A 23862-nucleotide genomic window follows, 5' to 3' on the forward strand; every position below is an offset into this window, starting at 1 on the left:
AGGGACCGTGGCCAATTACAGCCAACGTCAGTTGACCGTGGACAATTAGACCCAAGCCGAAACATAACATATAAAAAAGAATGTTTAAAAATATATATTTTTTATTTTTTTATGATAGAATATTGTATTGTCATCAGTATGACATAAGTATACCAAGTTTGCGGTCGATACCACATTGAGAAGTGGGTTAAAATTGAGTTACAAGATTTGAGGATACAACAATGACAACAACAACAGACAGAGTGAGTTAAAATAAAGCGTGTAGTTTTATTTTATTTTTATTAATTTTAATTTCATTTTTTACCTACGTGATTTTACCGAAAGAACTTGTACATTTTGATACCGAGTTCGATTCCCGCTCACGGCCACCACCGGGACGATTATTTGAACCGGTCCTGGGCCTCCCCTAGGTCGACTCAGCCTCAAACGAGTAATTGGTGTGGTGTGTGAACATTGCCACTGGGGAGACAAAGGCGGCCGGGCGTGGTGAATCCAAATCCCGGGCGAAGCCGGGTAGTAAAGCTAGTGTTTTATATGCGATACGATGTAAAGCACTCTGACATACTCCAGCATCAAGGGCGTTGTATCAAAAACAAATTATATTTTTTGATGGCCACTCAAGATTGAACTCAATGCACAGATGCCAACATTACCTGCTCAATAAACGAAAGTTGTGTAAGTTTGATTTTTCATCTGCTTAATTCGGCTTGAGTGTTAACAACACACAGAGGTGTACGATGTTTACAAAGGTGTGTTACATGTAAAAAGGCTCTCAGTCTTAAGCAGACCACCAGCTTAAATAACTAAATGTGTGGCCATTATTTAATTTAGATCGCCAATCAAGGAGTTGAGAAAATGTGGCCAGTTCATCTCCGCTGGCCGTGATCTTCGCAACTCCCTCTCCCTGGCTTGCTTTCTCAAGGAAGATGCAACCCGAGAAACAACGGAATTATCTCAGAGATACACACTTAGGCTGTGTGTACCTAGACTGTTTGACTTTAAAGTTACTGTCAGGAGTGCCATTATGGCACTCGCTGTAATGTCAACTACCTGTGCCACTGTTCCAACACAGCCAAATTGTATTGTAACTCATTTGTAACGTTGGTGAGAGTATTAGATGACCAGTGTATGGATGGCGTCTCGAATCAGACTGACTTTGGACCCTATTTGTTGTCGCCAAATTGTACTGCGATTCTCTTCTAACGTTGGTGAGTGTAACGTGAAATTCTGACTTTGGATGACGTGTGCCTTGCAGGTTGACTTTGCGCTGCTGTGGCCATGGCCAAATTGTTTCGTGATATCTTCTTGGTTCTTTCGGTAAAGTCACGTAGAATGGAAATAATAAAATAAAATAAATAAAACATAATAATATAATTCTCACGACGTTTCGGCCACAACGCAAGCAGCCGTCCTCAGGTGGAGAACAGGTCTGTCGAGGAGACAGTCTGACAGACCTGTTCTCCACCTGAGGACGGCTGCTTGCGTTGTGGCCGAAACGTCGTGAGAATTATTTTATTATGTTTTATTTTTATTATTTTATTATTTCCATTCTACGTTACTTTACCGAAAGAACCAAGAAGATTAATCCCTGCAGTCACGAAAAGCTTTAAATCGAAATTTGTTTTGTGCTAGTTTTGTTCCGTTGCTTCGGTACGTGTGCTGGATAACTGATGGCATGCGGTCGGCCCGTGTCATGCAGGTTGACTTTGGGCTGTGGGTGTCACGCTTTGTGTGCGGCCTGGCGCTCTTCGTCCTGGGACTGCGGGCGCCGGGGTTGCCCCCCCGACCCTACTCCGTGCTCATCAATGAGGGCGAGCGGGACGTGGAACAGGCGAGGGTGAGGGCCTCCACTCGTCGCTTCTTTCCTTCATTCGTCGCTCCTCTTCACCCGTCGCCACTCTTCACTCCTTCTCACCTGAATCTTGGCGACGCAGATCGCGAATGCTCCACGTGTTCATCAGGGATACTGCCACCGGCCATGCGGCTCTGTAGTGGAGCGAGCTGCCCACGATCGGAAGGTCGCGAGTTCAAAATCTTGAATTTCGATTTAAAGCTTTCGTGACTGCAGGGATTCATCTTCTTGGTTCTTTCGGTAAAGTCACGTAGAAGGAAAATAATACAATAATAAAAATATAACATAATAAAATAATTCTCACGACGTTTCAGCCACAACGCAAGCAGCCGTCTTCAGGTGGAGAACAGGTCTGTCAAGTACGTGACTTTACCGAAAGAACCAAGAAGTTCAAAATCTTGGTTGGTGGTTGACCGAGCTCATCATTCTTCACTGTGAGGTCGATAAAATAGATACCACTTTTGGGGGGGAATAAGCAGAGGCAGTCCTGTGGATAGACTTTCTTCCACCGTAGAAATGTCGAATTTCTACCTCTGGCTCAGGACTTTAAACTGGAGATGAGCACCGCCTCAATGCTCATTTGAGCAGGAAATCACTTTGACTAAAAGTGACCCTGAACAGAAGAGAACTGTGGTGAATGTGTTATTGGAAAATGTGACGAGTTTTTGTTAATTGTGCTTGTGCACAGCTGCCAATGCAGCGTCATGCATCTTTGTTTGGTATTGCAGATAGGTTTGCTCGATTGTTGAGTTTTCGTCATTTTTTTTACGGAATCGATTATTAATTACAAAACTCACGGACTTGGTAAGATTGAAGTTCATTTTGAGTAATGATCAAGCCAATGTAAATGCGTAAACGTTCAAACGGCATGGCTGCATTCCATTGTGATTCGTTACGTGACAACCCATTACATATGTAGTGAGTCTAACTGAGTCGCAGACGTTGTCTTGGGAGCAACACTATTTATTACATCAACTCAACATAACACAACCTACACTCGGGTGTTGAATGCCCATCTCGCCACGCTATGGCAGAACTAAACACGGTTCGCTATCCCGGCCCGGACCACGAGCTGGGTCCCGGACCACGTGGCTAGAGGCTTCTTCAACCCGACGTGGATCTTCTTCACCAGCAACCCGACGAAGAACCCCGAGCCCCTCACGGGGCCCTCGTTATATCGGCCCGGGCTGGGGCTAGCTCCGCCCCTCGCCCCGCCCACCTTCTAGATCTCTCTCGAGTTCTTTCCCGAAGGCTTCCGAGAGCTCCTCTATTCCACGTGACCGCCCAGCGGCCCCCGTCCACCGGTGGCCCCCCTCCAATAGCATCCGGTCACGTGACAGCAGGTCAACCAGCGTATCGTGCCCCAACGTAACCCTGGCTGGCTGACGCTCCCTCTCGCTCCTTCACCGGGAGCCCGCACCGCACGCTGCTCGCGTTGCCTCCGTGCTGACCAGCGCTCACCCAAGCCCCGCTAGGGCTGGTACTAGGCCCAGTAAGTGGGCTGCACATAATGCCAACATATTATCCGCCTTGGCCTCGCAAGCCCGGCACCACACAGTGACATTCACAGTCACTACACATAGAAAAAACATTTTAAAAAGGTCTTGCTTCAATACACGGTGGGAGGGTGACTTGGCCCATAATTTGTGTGAAGATGATAAAATGACCACCACTTAATTGGCACGAGACAGTGGTCACATAATTGAAATGCGAACTTCCACCATGGAATTGAGGAATGTCTAAGAGTAATCAGGTAATCGTACTACGTTTCTCTCCAAAGTAGCCCTCATGACCCAAGTTGACTGTAGCAATCGTAATTTGGTCATCGTTTTTAATTGTCATTCTCTTGGTCTAGTTGACCAATTCGAAAAAAAATTCTGTCCACCCATAATGACCAAATATTGGTGTGAGGGTCGTGCAAATTTCCCTCCGCAAATATAATTAATTACATCTCTTTCTAGATAGCCAATTACCCTTGTTTGGTCTTTGTGCATACACTGCAGTCTTTCATGACATTACAAATGATCTTAATTGTGGTTATCCAGAACAGACTGTACAAGATATAACTACGCAATGCCCGATCCACAAATAACGACGGAGACATCAGAGTGATCCACTCACGCTGCTCCTGACGCGGTTATCTGGCTTGACCACCTGAATGCGAAATTGTAGTTGTTCCTTTGCATCACCGGATCAGCCATATGAAAGAAGAATATCAAGAGTCAGTCGTGCTTCTGTCTTTGGCGGGCAACCATAGTCATCGTCACGCTTGACGATTATCACCCATTCTTAGTCCATCGCGGACTCAAACAAATCAAATAGAGAAACGCCCCATTGACGATCATATCGGCAGCGTGGTGTTTAGTTTGTTTTGTGTTTAGTGTGTTGTCCTTCCCCCCCCCCGCACCTCCGATTAGAATGTTTGGCTACGTACAGCGCGCAAAAGAAGTTCAACGCGTAACCTATTCCCGTCAGCGATTTCGTTCCAACGAAAAATCAACGGGAACGCTTTTCCATTTGCAGCCCCTGCTGGGGGGCGCTGGCGCGGCGCGAGCGGCGCCGAACGCCTCCGCGTGGGTGGACTTCCGCAAGAAGGTGCGCCTGCTGGTGCCGTACATGTGGCCGCGGGGCAGCGTGCGTCTGCAGCTCGCCGTGTTGCTCTGCCTGGTCATGCTGGCGGGCGAGCGCGTCGTCAATGTGTTCGTGCCGCTCTACTACAAGAACATCGGTGCGTGGCCTGCCCCCCCAAAAAATAAGAACAATACAAAAAAACAATAGCGGTGCAAAATAGGGAAAAGGTTAGCAAGTCACGAAGATTAAACAATGATAAATAACTAAGTTTCTCTGCCAGCAGTGGGGTTGATGGGTGCTAATGTGTAATCCCAGTTGTATTGGTTCGTGGAACCTCGGTAAACCAAGAATCGGTTTTGCAAATTTAATGTTCACCTCAACATCGTGATTTGCAATGTAAAGTAAGTGGGCGAGGGTAAGGACGTATCGGTCGAAGGGGATGGTGGCCAGTGGTCAGGATTCAAGACGACACAGAGATACCCAAAGCAGGGAATGCTTTGTCTAGTTATTTTGGATGTGTTGTGTTTTGACCAACAACAAAAAAAAACTGATAGAAATGAATATTCACCAACACTAGAATAAGTACCCTATGTTATTCAGATCATTTATTAATTCCCTTCACACAGTCGGCCAACAAATATGAACTTTAAATTGAGCCTCCAAGTATTTATAGCGCTCTGTCGCGAATGCACGCATGCATGTGTCAAAAATAGGTCACTGTTCACCGGTGGTTGTCAGGCAGTATGCAATGAACTCAAAGGCGTTGCATCTACTTAGGAATGCTTTTTGTACATTGTTGTCTTTCCCTCCCAATGTCGTGAGACCAGTGATCCGTTTGCAACTCTCACAGAGCAATTCGTCACCTCGTGTTTTCGACCAAACAGCAACAAAGAGATACCAGAGAACTACTGAAATCTCAGCTGACCTCTTATCCACGCTTATCGGGCAGCATTTTCCCACCCACCTTGCTCCATAAGCAGTATTTGGAATGTTCGTCACAAACTGATGTTTTAAATTTGCCAGATTTACAATTCATACGAATTGAGTACACGGCAAAATTTTACGAACATTTTTTTTCGTGTGTGTGCAGTCATTGGCAACAAAGCTGCACTTGAGAGCCATATTTAACCAATGGGTGCCTGCCCAGATTCAAACCCAGCACCTCAGCGGTGCCAGCTCCATGTGTGCCGACATTTGAGCCAACCGGCCACGCTTTAAAAACAATGGTACATTGGACTTTGCTTCCTACCCCGTAAGCGTGTGATTTGTCCCATTTTCACTTATTGTCCGTTATTTACCCACAAAGCCACACTAAGCCCAATGACTCTTCCTTAGGGGCACCACGTTGGCGAGATGTTGACTACTTCGCCTGATATACAGGAGGTCGTGGGTTCGATCCTGGCCATGACACCTGTATATTTGGAGTTTGCATGTTCTCTCTCTCTCTCTCTCCATGGTCACGTGGATTTTTCTCTGGGTCGTTCGGTTTTTCCATCCACATTTAGAAACATGCATTTAGAGTATTTGGCTGATGTAAATTTCCACGTGATAAGCCACTTAGTTGAGCTATCATTTGTGGCCAGGTCACTTCTAAAAAAGAGCTATATAGCTCAGTGGGCCTTGCCTAGTAAAATAAAAAGATTAATCAAAATTGTTTCTAGAGGGGTTCAATACCAATTGCAATGTAATGTTTGTGGCTGTGGGAGGAAACTGAAGAACCCAGAGGAAACCCAATGCAGAACAGAGGGTGAACCGTATACGCTTCACACAGAAAGGTGCTCGAGGCAGAAATCGAACCCAGGCCATTTTTTGCTGCAATGCACAATTATTACCACTGCTCCACCCCCCTCCCCACCGCAAACACCCATTGAAGAAGGTTAGAATTCACGTTTTCACGGCGACCATAATAAACGCTGCCCCTTGTCTCTTCTTCCCGTGGTGGATTACCCAGTGAATGACCTCACGCAGGAGGCTCCCTGGAGCACCGTGGCCTGGACTGTGGTCACCTATGTGGGGCTCAAGTTTCTGCAGGGCGGAGGGGCAGGTACGTGTGCACTTGAGCGTGGCCTCGCTGTCGAGCTCCTTTCAGCGGTCGTTTTTTTGTGGGTTTTTAAGCGAGTTGCCGGTTCGTTTGCGAAGTCGTCTTTTGGCTAAACGTTTTCAACGATGGTAAAAAAAAAAAGCTGAATAATAAGTGCAACGGCCTCACCGTGTTTGTCTCGCCCTTTTTCCTCCTTAACACTGGGCAATTCGGCATTGTTTATTAAACTGGCCTCTCCTTGCTGATGAGTCCAGTGTGTCCATTGGTCAGTGGTCTTCAGTTACATTTTTAATTTGGCAATGAGGCAGATGCCTACTGCAGTTATTGACTTTTGAATAGATTGACCCTAGCCAGGAGAATGTGGAATTTCCACCACTGTTGCAGGACCACCTACACCGATGAGCATGGTCACATTGCACATCTCAGCAAGGAGACGCTTCGAGAGAGGCATTCTACATGCGACGACGAACATCCAAATATGTTGATGATCGTGCTCCTGTTAAAAGTCGCATGTGAATATTTTGAATCTGGCAGGTGGAAAAGATCAATGGGATCCCATGGCGGCTGTAGCTGACCGATGCCTTTTCAGGCTCATCTTCTTGGTTCTTTCGGTAAAGTCACGTAGAAGGGAAATAATAAAATAATAAAATATAATAAAATAATTCTCACGACGTTTCGGCCACAACGCAAGCAGCCGTCCTCAAGTGAAGAACAGGTCTGTCGGAAAGACAGCGTTTTTTCAGGTGAAGAACAGGTCTGTCGGAAAGACAGCGTCCTCAGGTGAAGAACAGGTCTGTCGGAAAGACAGCGTCCTCAGGTGAAGAACCGGTCTGTCGGAAAGACAGCGTCCTCAGGTGAAGAACAGGTCTGTCGGAAAGACAGCGCCCTCAGGTGAAGAACAGGTCTGTCGGAAAGACAGCGTCCTCAGGTGAAGAACAGGTCTGTCGGAAAGACAGCGTCCTCAGGTGAAGAACAGGTTTGTCGGAAAGACAGCGTCCTCAGGTGAAGAACAGGTCTGTCGGAAAGACAGCATCTTTTCAGGTTGCGTGTCGTCCGGCACAGTATCTGACTTTGCGCCGCAATGTGCTGGAAGATTCATCGGGAACCGAATCTATTCACTGAAATCCATTCAGTCGAACACGATGTGTGTGTGGTGTCGCAACCCACAATTTCTCTCCCTACGCGTTCCCTTGCTGAAATGTGCAGTGTGTCGGTGCGTCTGGCCTTGAAGCTCATGGTGGAAATTACACATTCTAATGGCCTATCCACCGATCAACCACTGCAGTCGGCATCGTGCCTCACCATCGAAATCACTGCAAACGTATCTGAGTAGCTATCTTACTCTATCTTACAAAGATATATGTAGTGTCTTAATAATAGGGGTTTTCCCCTTTTTTCTGGCAACAAATCTGAAACATTTTTACAAGGATGTCTGCATTAACCAAAATACTTGCAGTCAAAATGCAAAAAAAAACACACTATGATAATATATTGGCATTGTCCTTGAAACTCATTGGTCCACACCAGGAACAGTTTTCTTTTGAGTCTCGACCCAATTGGTGCTCGACCAGAGGACGCCAAAAGGCGTACAGCTCAAAGACAATGCACTATCAAAGTAATGGTTAATGCAGACATGAATCCTTGTAAAAAGGTTTCAGTTTTGTTGCCAGAAAAAAGGGGAAAAACCCTATTATTATATTTTGGTACTGGCAAAGGAGGTCTAATGATGTAGTGTCTTATTCGAAGTCGCTTTACAGAAATTAGAAAATTGTACGTAGGATTAACGGTGTTTGAGATAGTGGGGTTCTTACAAGTGTAGTTATGGTAACAGGAGAACGGGCAGGAGAGGTTAAGGAGGGGTTGGGGTAGGGGGAGTGATAGAGATAGTATAGTAATAGGGGTAGAGGTGGGGGTAGGGGTAGTGATAGGGGGTTGGCATAGGGGTTGGGGTAGTGATAAAGTAGTGGTTCTTAACCTGGGGGTGTGAGATGCCCTTTCTGGGGTAAATCATCGAAAACATAAATTACGCACGGGCACCTAAGTACAACTACTTTGTTTAATCAAACTCTATGTCTTTATTAACGTTGTACATTTTTTAATCGATTGAGAACCAAAGGGGTGCCAGGCTGCAGTAAAGGTTAAGAACCACTGTTATAGAGGTAGGGGTAGTGACAGGGGTAGTGGCAAGGGTAGTGATAAGGGGTAGTGATAGGAGTCCAGGTGGGCCTGGTCGTAGCTGGGGGGGGGGGCGAGGGCAGGGAGTAGCGGCAGTGGTTTCACGGCTTTCCTCCCCCTTCTTGTCTCCGTGCCCCCCCCCCCACCGCGTGTCGTGGAGCAGGCTCGTCCGGCTTCATCAGCAACATGCGCTCCTTCGTGTGGATCCGCGTGCAGCAGTTCACGAACCGCGAGGTGCAGGTGCAGCTCTTTGAGCACCTGCACTCGCTGTCGCTGCGCTGGCACCTGGGCCGCAAGACGGGCGAGGTGCTGCGCAGCGTCGACCGCGGCACCAGCAGCATCAACAGCCTGCTCAGGTGCGTGTGTGTGTGCGTGCGTGTGTGTGTGCGTGTTCCTCAAGTGCGTAGTGGACTCGGTCTTCGATGAGTACCTTGTGCGGCGTGTGAATGTCATCAGCACCGGGGAGAGGAAGGCGGCCGGGCATGGTGGTGCCGGCTACCCACCCCTTTGTGTGCCATGCTGGCCTTAGTAGGTGCTCGTTAACAGGACTTGCTTCTCTAGTGTATGTGCGTGTCTCAGGTGTGTGTGTCTCAGGTGTGTGTGTTTGTGTCTCATGTGTGTGTCTCAGGTGTGTGTGTGTGTCTCAGGTGTGTGTCTCAGGTGTGTGTGTGTGTCTCAGGTATGTGTGTGTCTCAGGTGTGTATCTCAGGTGTGTGTGTGTGTCTCAGGTGTGTGTGTGTCTCAGGTGTGTCAAGTGCGTGTGTGCACGCTTCTCCGGTATAGGTGTGTGTCTCGTGTGTGGGTGTGTGTGGGTGTGTGTGTGTGCGAGATGAGCGAGCATGCCAGCCTACGCATGTCACGGTTCTCCCGCTTAGCGATTTGACAAATTGAATTGGATCATTTATTTTTGTATATTTTTTCGTTTCGCTTATATTGTGTCTCGTTTGTTCAATCTCCATTCTACATCGTTATCGAAATGCAGCATGCGCATAGCATTTGCTTACAAGTTGCATACAATGTAGCTAATCAGATTTTACATGCACAATTTCATGTGTGTGTGTGTGTGTTGTGAGCCTCATTCTATAATGAAGTCTCCCGGAATAAACTCTCGTAACGATTGCGTTATCTCTTAATGCGTAATTCGTTGTGGTCCTGCAGCTACATTGTGTTCAGCATTTTGCCCACGATCGTTGACATCGTGATCGCCATCATCTACTTCGTCACGTTCTTCAACGCCTGGTTCGGCCTCATTGTCTTCGTCTGCATGTGCGTCTATCTCGGTGAGTGGAGGCTTACCCACTCTGGGTGGCTACCAGCACAGGTTCAAGACCTGACCACCACTACAATTAACACAGACCCCAGACCTCACCACTACCATCATTAACACAGACCCCAGACCTCACCACTACCATCATTAACACAGACACAAGACCTCACCACAGGCCTGACCACCACTACAATTAACACAGACCCCAGACCTCACCACTACCATCATTAACACAGACCCCAGACCTCACCACTACCATCATTAACACAGACACAAGACCTCACCACAGGCCTGACCACCACTACAATTAACACAGACCCCAGACCTCACCACTACCATCATTAACACAGACCCCAGACCTCACCACTACCATCATTAACACAGACACAAGACCTCACCACAGGCCTGACCACCACCACAATTAACACAGACCCAAGACCCTCGCTATCACCACCGTGGACAATGTCTTATAATGGCCGAGCAGCAGAAGGTTATGAATTAATTCAAAAGCCAAGTCAGGGTTCTACTTAGTCCTTTTACAATAGTTTTTATTGATTTATTTTAACACAATTGCTGAGCACAAGGCTAAGGCCCAAAACGTCGTGTGTCCAGCAACAGCCAGCACTATCACAGTTATGATCGATAAGAATTGAGCGAAGTTATTAGAGCTTGAAGAAAAGAGACGATGGGAGGGAATTCCATGGTGTAAAGCGGTGCGTGGGCAGAAGGATAAGAGACTCTTTGTGACCTGCAGCACGTTGTGTGAACCCGGTGTGGATGGGATGAAACGGTCGGTGTGGGAGTGCTCGACCATCGGTGGACGAGCTCAATGAGTGAGGCTCAGAGGGGAACTGTAACCACGGTACTGGCAGTAGAAGAGTAATTAGTTTGGCGACCGCCCGCGAGAGAGCGACTAATTGGTGGTTGCACCCCAGGAGCTGTTTGCGGCATTTACGTCCGTTGCACTTGATTTTGTTGTTTCGTGCCGATGTATTTACTCTGATCCGAGTCCCTTTTGAAAACCGGACTCCTGGTCTGAGGTGGGGGCCCTCCCTCGCTTGCTCTCAAGTCACAAACACTCAATACGTTTGTCGACAACACTGACCCGGAAGGGAAATAAAAAGGTGAAGTTTGGGGAAATGGCCCTTGCTCTGAAGGAAGGGCATTGCCCCAAATTTCCTCTGTTATAGATGACTAGCTTTACTACCCGGCTTCCATCGGGACTTGGATTCACCACGCCCGGCCGCCTTTGTCTCCCCAGTGGCGATGTTCACACACCACACCAGTTAGTCGTTTGAGACTGAGTCGACCTAGGGGAGGCCCAGGACCAGTTCAAATAATCATCACCGGTGGTGGCCGTGAGCGGGAATCGAACTCGGGTCGCCGGGTTCGTAGCGCGGCGCGCTGACCACTACACTACAATGCGTTACGCTTCCACATGCGCGGGTCACGTGACAGATTTGACGTCACAGCTCACTTGCCGTGCAAAAAATGTATGCATTATTGAGCTCCCCCCCCCCAAAAGTGTATTTTTATAATTTTTGCATGGTGTACAGTCTGGAAAGTACCCACATGGCAAATTTCAAGTTTGTTGCATGTCAGAAAGTACGCAAGACATTTTGAACAGACACACATAATCACAACTTTGCCTTATATATATGGAGATTATTCCTATTTTTGGTAAGTTTTATTGTTGGATTTGTTGGGTTTTTGTTATTTGTGTTTGTGCACCACTTGCCAATGCAGTATCAAAGGAGATTGGTGCTGCCATGAGCGATCGTGAATAACAGCACTGATGATGAAGGTTTCAAGCCACTTGTCAATTTGTCTGAAGCTTTTCTTTCAATGGACCATCGCCCAACTCGTGAATGATTGTGAAGCATGTTTGCCGATGACTGTGACCAAAATAATGGTGACGACGCTGCTGACAACAATGACGATTGGCCCTCCAGGCATCACGATCGCGATCACCGAGTGGAGGACAAAGTACCGGCGTGAGATGAACACCAAAGATAACCTATCCAAGTCTAAGGCCGTGGACTCGCTGCTCAACTTCGAGACGGTAATGCGCAATTCTAGCGCAAGAAAGTTATCGCAGCCGCTCGTAATCCACGCGCGGTCTTGTAGGGGTTAGGCCGAATTGTAGAGCGGAGATGCCTGCAGTATAGCACGTAGCAAAAGCCTGTGAGAGAAGAAATTGTCAACGTGCAGTCTGACCCAGATGACCACACTCGGGTGTTAAACAGGGCCCACCGCGCCCTGCAGAGACCTCCGCTGCCAATCGGGTGCAGGTGGCAGCTTCGGCTACCAGGGGCGCAGCCACGCTGGAAGTTGGGGGACTCCTGCTAGTGACTGGCTCCTGGTGGTTATTGGGAAGATTGGAGATTTGATTTGTGAAGTTCGCCCTCCCCCCCCCCCCACTTTGTCGTAGGGAAGAGGAGTTTTGTGTGCGATATTAAATCTACACAGCTACTGGCTACTACTGCCTGCCAACTCTGTACTGAGCCTACTTGTGTCCGTGAGTGCTACTGTGTATTAAAAGATTCCGTCGTCAGCATAATCAACATTTAGTGTTGCCTTGTTGAAGGAAAAAAACATCACTCCAAATTACCATGATATAAAAAAACGTGTGTCTCTGAGATGTGTCTCTAAACATCTTCTGGGTCTTCAGACAATCCCTACACCCAGTGGCTGTACCCATGTGATCTATGCTTGGTGGCAAATGCTTATTACAGCGTTCGTGGAAATATGCAGCAATGATCATGTACGTGAGGCTCCCATCTCCTGGGCTTCTTGCTGAGGCTGCGATTTGGTCAGGAGTTGGTCAGCAAGTAGGGTTCATGACCTCTGTGTGGGCTTTCACTATAAAGGAGCTGGTAAAATATCTCAATGCACGATCGTCCAAAAAAAGTCTCAAGGCACGATAAGGATGTTTTAGATGAAGGACATTATTGTGAAACAGGTTGGTACCAGCCCATCCTATTGATATTGCAAATGTCTTATACGCATTAAATTGTTGCAAATACAATTTTAGTTTTAATTACGTGACAAATTTTAGTTATTCAACTCGTTTTATTTACTCCCATCTCAATTATCCGATGTGGAAGTATGTGACATTCAGACAATAATACAGAAGCACGATTAGTGTTACCTTGATTTTTCTTCATCTTACAAAGTTGTTCACAACTCTTTTAACTTAAAAAAAACCGCAAACTTGGAGGAATAAAAAAAAGGTTGAACGAAATGGCATTGACCCGAAGTGTCGTAATTTTTCTTGCAGGTGAAATACTACAATGCTGAGAGCTACGAAGTACAAAGATTCAACCAGACCATTGTGGAATATCAGGTGCGTAGGCACCTTAAAGCCACGCCTACTACACTGCACGTCATGAACATGTCACCGGACGAGGGCCTCCCCCACGCCATGCGGCATGTGCGGGTTATTTTACCACACTTTACTGTGGCCATTATGGGTTTGTGAAGGCCGGGGCGTACTTTCGTTGATCGTTGGAAGCACAGCAGCGCAATTGATTTTAAATTTTCTGCCCTCCGCATAGCCCTGCAGCCTAAAACAATCGTATTGTTCTTCTTCTTGGTTCTTTCGGTAAAGTCACGTAGAAGGGAAGTAATAAAATAATAAAAATAAAACATAATAAAATAATTCTCACGACGTTTCGGCTTGGCCAACCATGTACTATGCAAGCTCCACCCTGCATAGCTTCCTAAATCTAACGAGATCGGGCACATTCATGGTGATTTGTAAACGCTCATTAATTGGCCAATAACACCTTAACATATATAGAGGATTACAGAGCTTGGGCGTGGCAGGGGGGGAATTGGCATCGGCTCACCACCTGGCTGCTGCCGCCTTCCCCACTTGTCTGTGGTTCCTCTTCGCGCCGCTGAGTCGCTGTCTCTGTTAGAGAGCGAGCGAATACTGTGCGGCGGTGGTGCGTTACCAGTTGAAATGATCACATTATTTGGCCATAGGTGGACTGCGTGTCACTTTATAAAATATCCTTTTCATTCTTGTAGTGGTAACAACAATAATAATCATAACAACAGACAAAAACGCGTACACGTCATGGAAGGAGATGACAAAAATATAACTCCTTTATATGTTTATATTTACATTCGCCAAGTGAAAGTGTTTTTTTGCTGAAATACGCAATGTGTGAATGTGTGGCTGTGTCGCTCTGGGGATGTGGTAGTGTAGCGGTTACCACGCTGCGCTATGAACCTGACGACTCGAGTTCGAGTACCGCTCACGCCCAATACGATTATCTGAACCGGTCCTGGGCATCTCCTAGGTCGACTCGGCCTCAAATGAGCACCTGGTGCCGAGTGTAAGCATCACCACTGGGGAGACAAAAGCGGCCGGGCGTGGTGCTAGCCGCCCACTCCCCTCGTGTGCTGTGCCGGCCTTCATAGGTGCTCGCTAACAGCACTTGCACCCATAGTCTGTTAAGACTATACGGGGATATTTGTCTTTGTCTCGCTGATGCTGGGAAGGATGCCGAGTGGAAGACCAACGCTTCTCTGGCCGTGCTCAATCAAGCGCAGAACGTGGTGATCGCCCTGGGCCTATTGGCCGGCTCCCTGCTCAGCGCCAACTTCGTTACCAACAAGAAGCTACAGGTGAGCGCAGATTTGAAGCCCTCCCCCGGGGGTGGTCGAGGTCACGGTTAAGGGGTTATGGTTAGGGGCCAAGGCATGAGATAGGCTTAGTTGTTAAGTCAAGAGCATGTGCTCGTGTTTATATCTAGATAATAATGATTGATTACATTTGGTATGCATCATAGCCTGGTGCCATTGTTATAGTGCAAGGCTATCACGAAAGTGCTGGGTTTGACAGGCAGCCTGTAGTAGTTTTTCTTCGTTCATAACATTGCAGCAGTGGACTAGAAAAAACTAGTTTTTACCAAGGTACAAAACTTAATTTTGACTCTAGGGGGCAATGTTGCTACGTGTAATCTCAATTGAGGAAATTCAATTGCAAATTTGGACTTGTCCGCCAACGCACAATTTACTACTCATTTCCAATTACATCAGGGGATCTTTCACGTCCACTGTGAAGGAGACCGTGTAATGTAAGGTTACTACACCTGAATACGTAATGTAAGGTTACTACACCTGAATACGTAATGTAAGGTTACTACACCTGAATACGTAATGTAAGGTTACTACACCTGAATACGTAATGTAAGGTTACTACACCCGAATACGTAATGTAAAGTTACTACACCTGAATACATAATGTAAGGTTACTACACCTGAATACGTAATGTAAGGTTACTACACCTGAATACGTAATGTAAGGTTACTACACCCGAATACGTAATGTAAAGTTACTACACCTGAATACGTAATGTAAGGTTACTACACCCGAATACGTAATGTAAGGTTACTACACCCGAATACGTAATGTAAGGTTACTACACCTGAATACGTAATGTAAGGTTACTACACCTGAATACGTAATGTAAGGTTACTACACCCGAATACGTAATGTAAGGTTACTACACCTGAATACGTAATGTAAGGTTACTACACCTGAATACGTAATGTAAGGTTACTACACCTGAATACGTAATGTGAGGTTACTACACCTGAATACGTAATGTAAGGTTACTACACCCGAATACGTAATGTAAAGTTACTACACCTGAATACGTAATGTAAGGTTACTACACCTGAATACGTAATGTAAGGTTACTACACCTGAATACGTAATGTAAGGTTACTACACCTGAATACGTAATGTAAGGTTACTACACCTGAATACGTAATGTAAAGTTACTACACCTGAATACGTAATGTGAGGTTACTACACCTGAATACGTAATGTAAAGTTACTACACCTGAATACGTAATGTGAGGTTACTACACCTGAATACGTAATGTAAGGTTACTACACCTGAATACGTAATGTGAGGTTACTACACCTGAATACGTAATGTAAGGTTACTACACCTGAATACGTAATGTAAGGTTACTACACCTGAATACGTAATGTGAGGTTACTACACCTGAATACGTAATGTGAGGTTACTACACCTGAATACGTAATGTAAGGTTACTACACCTGAATACGTAATGTAAGGTTACTACACCTGAATACGTAATGTAAGGTTACTACACCTGAATACGTAATGTTTTTTTTTAAAGCACTGATGTCTCTACTGCCAAACAATTTGCTACCAATTTTCGACTCCTTTTGTATATTAAATCTGTGACCAATTCCTACTGGCATGTGTTTGAAGCTTTAGTAATAAATGTATTTGAAAGAAAGTCAACAGCATCACGCCAAAGGTTTTAGTACATCACTGCAGTGATGTCACTAGAGTATGGTGGCGATTCTCAAGACGGGTCATGTGTTCAGATATTTGGTCAGTTTTGTACATGGGAGGAAAACAGACTACAGGTAGTCCTCTACTTAAATATCGTAAGTCGAAGATGGCCTTACCTACCCAGGAGAAAAAAATACACGCGCTAACACTTAACTCCATCGACCGCTGGTGAGAAATGAGGCATCACCACACAAGGCGGGAGATGCGTACATCCCGGCAGCGTCCCAAGGTACAGTATCGTACCTCGTACGCTGCTGCGTTTGCCTGCCGCGCGAAATTTAAAATATTTGACAATTTTTTTGTATCGCTATCGCCATCGTAAGATCGAAATATCGTAACTCGGGGACTATCTGTACTGTACCCAGAGAAAAAACCAAAGGTAAATAGAAATAACACACAAAACTCTGCACAGTTTGATTCAAGATGTATTTTCGAGATAACTCGCAGGCCAGCAGCTTTGGCAGTTTACTAATCTGCATGATTCACCAATCCCTGCCTTCAAAGTGCTGCATTGCAAGCGTGATAGTGATTTTAAACTCGAGTTTATCTTAATGCAGCCTTCAGAGATTCACAGCCTATGTACCCCCACACCTCGTGGTGGCAAGATGTTGACTCCCTCGCCCGATATACAGGAGGTCTTGGGCTCGATCCCGTCCACGACGCCTGTATATTTGGAGTTTGCATGTTCTCCCCGTGGTCGCGTGGATTTTTCTCCAGGTTCTTGTTTTATACATTTCCACATAATAGAGACATAATAGGCCACTTCGTTGAGCTATCATTTGTGATAGCCAGGTCGCTTCTGAAAAAGAGCTACATAGCTCTGTGGGCCTTACCTGGTAAGATAAAAATAAATCGATTATCACGGTTGGCTATGTATGGTGCAAAAGAAGTTCGACATACATAAAGCAAAGTGCCACTTGTTTTCGCCGCCTGTTTTGTTCATCTGGTTCTGAGGCCTCACAGATAAACCAAACAAAAGTCGGCTTTCCTTCATTAACCAACGGACTAATTGCAGGAGGCGGACTTCCTGGCACTAGCAGCGGCGGCGGGGGACCGCGGTTTGGGGCCGTTCGACGTGTGCGTGGACAAGGGCACGTTGGACGCGGTGTCACTGAGCCCCGATGGGGCGACCGAGCGGCGGGCGGACTACGTGGAGGCTCTGCGGCGAGTGCTCGCGCCCGGTGGACTCTTCGTCATCACCTCGTGCAACTGGACGCGGCTCGAGCTGCTCTCGCACTTCTCCGACGGTGAGAACGTCGTCGTAATACTCGACAGTGCATCAAAGTTAACCTAAACTTTTATTTTTATTTTACCAGGTAAGGTCCGCTGAGCTATGCAGCTCTTGTTCAGAAGCGACCTGGCCACATATGATAGCACAACGAAGTGGCTTATCACGTGGAAATGTATAGCAGCCAAACACTCTAAATGCATGTTTATAAGTGTAGAGGGAAAAACCGGAGGACCCGGAGGAAAATCCACACGACCACGTGGTACTTCCCCCACATCTCCGATGCACACGGTTGGCTACGTACAGTGCGAAAGAAGTTCAACATACATATGTACACAATATCTCCCATTGAGGAGGTATTTGAGGGCTGCGTTTGAGAGTCGCTTGACATGAATCTCCCACGATTGAGTTTCCATGTTTTTTTTACCATTTATTTAATAGCATCCTTACATTATATATAATCTGTAGTCGATGAGGTGTTCTTTTGGCGTTTGTTTTTGGGGTCTGTAATATGCTCTTATTTGTAGAGTCTGTTTGGAGTTTTTATTTAGGATCTGAGTTTGGGATCTTGCTCATGGGTCTGCGTTGGAAAATTGTGTGTTTGGGATGAATGTTTAGGTCCCTTTTTCTTGTCGATATTTAGGATCTATATGGTCAATTTTGGATGGATCCAATATATACGTGGAGTGTGCAGTATGGAGTATGTTTAAGATCTCTAAGTGGGGTTTATTTGTCTGTAATGAATGGAATTGTGTGCTTCAGGTTGGTGTCAGAGATCTGCATTTGAGGTCTGTATTTGGATGAAGTCTTGAAGGTCAGAGCTCTATGTTTATGATCGGAGTTTGAGCTCTGTGCGTGTTGTCGCCCTGGTTCAGGGTTCGAGCTGGAAGAGCAGATCCCAACCCCGACCTTCACCTTTGGGGGCAGCACAGGGAACAGCATCACCTCCCTGGTTTTCAGAAGACGGGGCTGACAGCGCCTAAGCATCTCACCGTGCCAATTGAAGCAATGCACCAGCATATACTATTCATGAAAAAAAACTCACCAGCTTTTATATATTTTCTACTTACAAATGAAATATGAACTTCAATATTCAGGTATAAAATCAAGCAAGGCTTGTGTACATACTGGCTGGCCAGGTTTCACTGTGGTTAGCGCACATCGCTTGGAAGGTTACAAGTTCAATTCCTTGTCAATAGCTAACTCGGCTCCTCATACCTCCAGGTTCCATGAATGTAATAAAAATGCTTGGGATATTAATAGTGGTTATTCTATGGATTTACTGGTCTGACATGGGAATGTGGAAATCCACCACCAGCAAAAGCCAGCCAATTGAGATGAGGTCTGCCCCATCGCTCATTTGAGCAGGGAGAGAGAATGTAACTTTGACTGCACGAGTCTCTATCCCCTCCCTCCCCTCAGTGTGAGTGTTCTGCAGGGTTTGTTGCTGGGTCCCTTACTCTTCTCTCTATATTTCCCCCTTGAATCTATTCTCATCTTTCTGCTTTCCTCACCATTTCAATCTTTCATAAACTTAAAAAAACTTTTTGACATGTTTCACTTTTGAATGTGAATTATATTTTCCATAAATAGTAGTGGTGATTATGTTTATGAAAAGTATGATGATGTATTTTGTCATTGTGAAGTGTTTGTAATTGAACAGTTTGTATATGGCTCGGTTTCACTATGTTATTACATTGTTAATAAAAGTGAGAACCTGAGTTAAAGTGTTGCAGCATTTGCAGTGCAGTGTAACGTTTGAGATGACATCTTAGTTATTGTTCGCAAATCAGTCAGGCTGACCGTATCACAATGATTTTGTTGGCTTTAGCACTGTATGCAATATCATTTCCCAAAATTAATTAAAAATATATTTTGAGACAAGGCCCATTGAGATAAACAGCAGTTTTTTTCAAGGGCGACCCGCTGATTTAAAGTGGGATTACCAGGAGTGATAGCATACAGAAAATATTAAAAGAGGAAATATAAATTACAAACGCATTTAAAAAAGAAAATGATAATTCAGGAGGAAGGCCTGCAAATGCAGAAACTTAACAATCAGCAACAACAAACGCGTAGAGCATTTCAATAAACGTGCAGAGTGACAAGTAATGTTATTCAATATTTCAGTGTTTAATTTGGATAATTAGAAATTGCATTCGAATTCGTGGCAGCAATAGTCTTGAAGCAATCATCTTAAGCCATGTAGAGACGGGAGTAATACAGTTTTCAGTGTACTGACCATTGCAAAATGTATGCGTGACCATTGAGAAGGCTCTGGAACCCTGCATTCTAAACCTGGGAAGTTGCATGCATTCAATGACTCATACTAGTAGGAACGAAGTGAACCAGCCTACAATAGATTATCGTCCGTCCGTCCGATGTCCAATTAGGTGTAGCAACATCGCCCCCTACTGCAAACACTTGGCAGGACCCTACAAAAACCTTTAGACTCAGTGACGCTTTCCTGGCTAAACAAGTGTAACATTCCCTTATAATTCCCTGAGATAGTTTTTAATTAAAACATTTAAATTAAAAATTAACTCACAGCGGCCTAAAGCCTACAGCTAGGCCTAAAGCCTAGAACTAGGCCTCAAACTCTCCCTTCGTATCGTACCCCCGCGTGTGTGAAAGGGAGTTAATGTTTAACAATGTTACATTCCCTGATGTTTATAAATAGAAACATTTAAATGCAAAGCTTTTACATTAATAATTAAAACATTTTAATTAAAAATTAACTCAGCGGTCTAAAGCCTACAGCCTAGAACTAGGCCTCAAACTCTCCCTTCGTATCGTATTTGTTCGTTCCTACCAGCCCACCCCGCAGGGACCTGTTTTAATCAATTCTCATTATTGCCTCATTCAGTAACACATTCCTGCGGAGGGAGCTGGTAGGAATGTTGGGTTGTCGGTGTGGTTTATTCCGCAAATATGCCCGACTGTGAGGGCGGGCACAAGCCGGCGTGAGTAGGTTAAACGTTGAGTTTTATAAGGGCACCACGGGGTGACCAGCCCCTCCCCACCCAGCCCCCCACCCAGCCCACCCAGCCCCTCCCCACCCAGCCCCACCCTCCCCTCCCGACCCAGCCCCTCCTCACCCTTCCCACCCAGCCCCTCCCCACCCAGCCCTTCCCCACCCTTCCCCACCCTTCCCACCCAGCCCCTCCCCACTCAGCCCCTCCCCACCCTCCCTTCCCCACCCAGCCCCTCCCCACCCAGCCCCTCCCTGCACGACGGACGGACACTATAATCCCCTGTGGGCTGGTGTAACCAGGAGGTTCCTACCAGTAAAATATTCCGTCCAGAACTCCCCACTAGGCTCCTCCCTGATGCTCACCTTTGGCTTCCGGAAGGCCCGGTCGTTGCTAATGGATGCCGTTACCGTGGATACCGTTACTATGGATACCGTTTCTGGGGACACCGCTGATGGGGACGCCTGTTGCTTGGCTGGCGTTTGGTCCTCGCGGCCAGCAGAGAAACATTTGATTTCGTACTGCACACAGCGGGGTTTTGAATTCTGTAGTCCGCATAAGTGCGTTTCTTTTTCGCCCATTACTCGGCAACGCATGGTCGCAGTATTAAAAAAAAGGTTGCACAGACGACGAGCATTAATATGATGTAATACAAATGTGGATTTGTAGAACGTTTTAAAAAGTTGGTGATCGGGATTTTTACTCTTAGGTTTTTTCGGTAAAGTCACGTAGTTAAAAATAAAATAATAAATCACGACGTTTTGGAGGCAACACAAGTCTCCGTCTTCAGGTGGGACCGTCACAGCAAAATTTACTGTATCAAGGGAAAATAAATCCAGAAGACAAGATCTTAAATACTAGTTAACTAGTATTTAAGATCTTGTCTTTTTGGATTTCTTTTTAAGATCTTGTCTTTTGGATTTATTTTCACTAGATACAGTAAATTTGGCTGTGACGGTCCCACATGAAGACGGAGACTTGTGTTACCTCCGAAACGTCGTGATTTATTATTTTATTATTTTTTTCCCTACGCGACTTTACCGAAAAAACCTAAGTTTTCTTGCAGTCACGAAAGCTTAAATCTAGAATTAAAGGATCGGGATTTTGCCAGTGCAGCTCCAAGACAATGGAACGCGTTGCATCTGATAAGACAATCGTTATATTTAAAGCTATTTAAATCTGCCCTGAAAACTCACATCTTTAAAAAGGCTTTTTTCCCATAATTTTGGTAGTTTACGCTGCTGGCTCTGTCTTATTACCCAGATTTCCATACACGGCGCATTGGGATCCTTGGATGAAATGCGCCTTACCAATGTAAATTAGAATTATAGATATATTCAATAGGCGAGATTTTCATGTCATGGCCCTTCGTCGCACATGCTTTTTGGTGTCTCTTCCCCAATAGTGATTGCCAGTGTAACGATTAATATGCCAATTTAACAAAAACTGGTCATTAAAAAAGCGAATGTGAAATGTAGTTTGCATCAACGCGACCTTGTATTAAGTGGCCTCTGTGCTATGGAGAAGGGCCCAAAACTTTGCCTATTTTTTTCTGATCTCTTTAAATGTCGTGTTATTGACGAATGTTGGTTTATTTTAAAATTACTTTAATTGTATTTTTACGTGACAATATGCACAGGAGCTAACTAAACCTTTAAAAAATATACAGATCCGTTTTAGATAATTAAATGGGGGTCACAAACACGTGGATAGCACCTGTACTGTAGTTTACCACGCGGCCCCCAAATCTTGGGTTTGCATCGCCACAAAACCCAGCATCAGTGTAAAAGTAAAAATCTGGCTGTCGCCTGATGAAGCTAGTTGTAATTACTAGTGAAACGTCGTACTCAATGTTGTTGCTTGGCTCTCCACCATACCGGTGTGCTGTACTAGTGACGAATTGTCACGATCTGTTGAAGTGACACATCTTACTAATTGGCCGTGTCGGGTGGTGGCGGATTTAACGACACACTTAAATATTTACGCGATCTAACCCTTCCCCCCCCCCTCAAAAAAAATCTGTATTCATGGAAGATATTTGTTGCGAAAGCCTACGCGTTAAGTTAAACTAAAGTTACACCTGATGAAGGGAGCTTGTGTTGCCTCCGAAACGTGATTTATTATTTTATTTCTATTATTTGTATTTCCATTTATTTATTTATTTTCAACCTACGTGACTTTACCAAAAAAAACCTAAGAGTATGAATCATTGCAGTCACGAAAGCTTCAAATCTAGAATTAAAGTTAAAAAGTCACCGTGACGCACGTGTTTGCAAAGAAACCTAAGAATCGCGCACGTGTCGACCCCCTTCCCCCCGCCCCCACCGGGCGACGTCACTTCCGTCCGCAAACAGCTGTTCGACCCCGGGGGGGTGGGGTGCAGGGCGGGTAACGAGAGTGGCAGGACGCTGCGGTTGTGTGTGGGAGGCATTGAGCAAGAGGCAGAGAGACACACAGAGAGAGAGAAGAGGGGGGGCGTTAGCAACCTCGCTGCTAACTCTTCACAAGCACCACCAGTAAGCTATAAACATGCGCCGTCACCGCTATCTTACACACTCGTAGCAGCGCATCACGCGCGAACGACCACTCCGCCTGGTGTGTGTGTGTGGGCACGGCGTTGCCGCGCTGCTGCTACTGCTGCTGCTTCGCTTGCTGCCGGAGTTTTGTCAAGGTAATGTGCGCTGGGCTGTGTTGCCTAGGCAGTGTGTGTGTGGGTTTGGTGGTGAAGATGTGATGGGTGTGATGATGGAGATGTTGGTGCGACAGCACTTGCCCCAACAGTCTATTGAGGGCATCTTTGTCTTGGTGATGCTATTGGGAACCTGGCGGCCCGAGTTCGATTCCCGCTCATCGACAACACCCAGTGACGATTATCTGAGCCGGTCCTGGGCCTCCTCACCTAGGTCGACTCAGCCTCAAATTAGTTAGCTGGTGCGGTGTGTGGTAAACATCGCTACTGGGGGGTGCTGGCCACCCCCCACCCCCTCGTGTGCCGTGCCGACCGGCCTTAATAGGTGCTCGCTAACAACACTTGCCCCAACAGCCTGTTCAGGCTGGTGTTGTTGATGCGTGTGACGGTGCTGATGATGGGAGTGATGCTGGCGGGCATCAAGATGATTGTGACGATGTAGTTGGTGGTGGTGATGAGAATGATTTATTTGACATGAATATGTTGGTGGTGGTGGTGGGGGATTATGACGTTAGAGCTGATGGTACTGGTGATAGTTGTATTGGTGGTGGTAATTGCCAGAATTATGATGATGATGACATTGACGATGGTGGTAATTATAATTGCGATACAGGTTTCGTAACGATTGTGGTGGTGGTGATGAGATGCTTGGTGTTGTTGACGATGGTCGTGGTTATTGGGGCGCCACGGTAGCTAGGAGATGTTAGCTGCCTCGCC

The 23862-nt window shown here is 46.0% G+C and overlaps 2 protein-coding genes across 2 annotated transcripts in view; both read left to right on the forward strand.

The window, feature by feature from the left end:
* Positions 1-19198, forward strand: part of LOC144938143 (ATP-binding cassette sub-family B member 6-like) — a 29977-nt gene extending 10779 nt beyond the window's left edge. Inside the window, exons 4-13 of the mRNA XM_078865868.1 lie at positions 1700-1837; positions 4376-4580; positions 6375-6467; positions 8803-8995; positions 9798-9919; positions 11859-11968; positions 13187-13252; positions 14419-14544; positions 17272-17503; positions 18360-19198. Coding sequence (XP_078721994.1) covers positions 1700-1837; positions 4376-4580; positions 6375-6467; positions 8803-8995; positions 9798-9919; positions 11859-11968; positions 13187-13252; positions 14419-14544; positions 17272-17503; positions 18360-18457 — 1383 coding nt within the window. The 3' untranslated portion in view covers positions 18458-19198. The remainder of the gene's footprint in view (positions 1-1699; positions 1838-4375; positions 4581-6374; positions 6468-8802; positions 8996-9797; positions 9920-11858; positions 11969-13186; positions 13253-14418; positions 14545-17271; positions 17504-18359) is intronic.
* Positions 19199-22830: 3632 nt separating this feature from the next.
* Positions 22831-23862, forward strand: part of ABCB6 (ATP binding cassette subfamily B member 6 (LAN blood group)) — a 42131-nt gene continuing 41099 nt past the window's right edge. Inside the window, exon 1 of the mRNA XM_078865867.1 lies at positions 22831-22972. The gene's annotated coding sequence lies outside the window, so the exon portion shown is untranslated. The remainder of the gene's footprint in view (positions 22973-23862) is intronic.

The sequence above is a fragment of the Lampetra fluviatilis genome, chromosome 21, assembly GCF_964198595.1.
Source record: "Lampetra fluviatilis chromosome 21, kcLamFluv1.1, whole genome shotgun sequence".
In the NCBI taxonomy this organism is placed as follows: Eukaryota; Metazoa; Chordata; class Hyperoartia; order Petromyzontiformes; family Petromyzontidae; genus Lampetra; species Lampetra fluviatilis.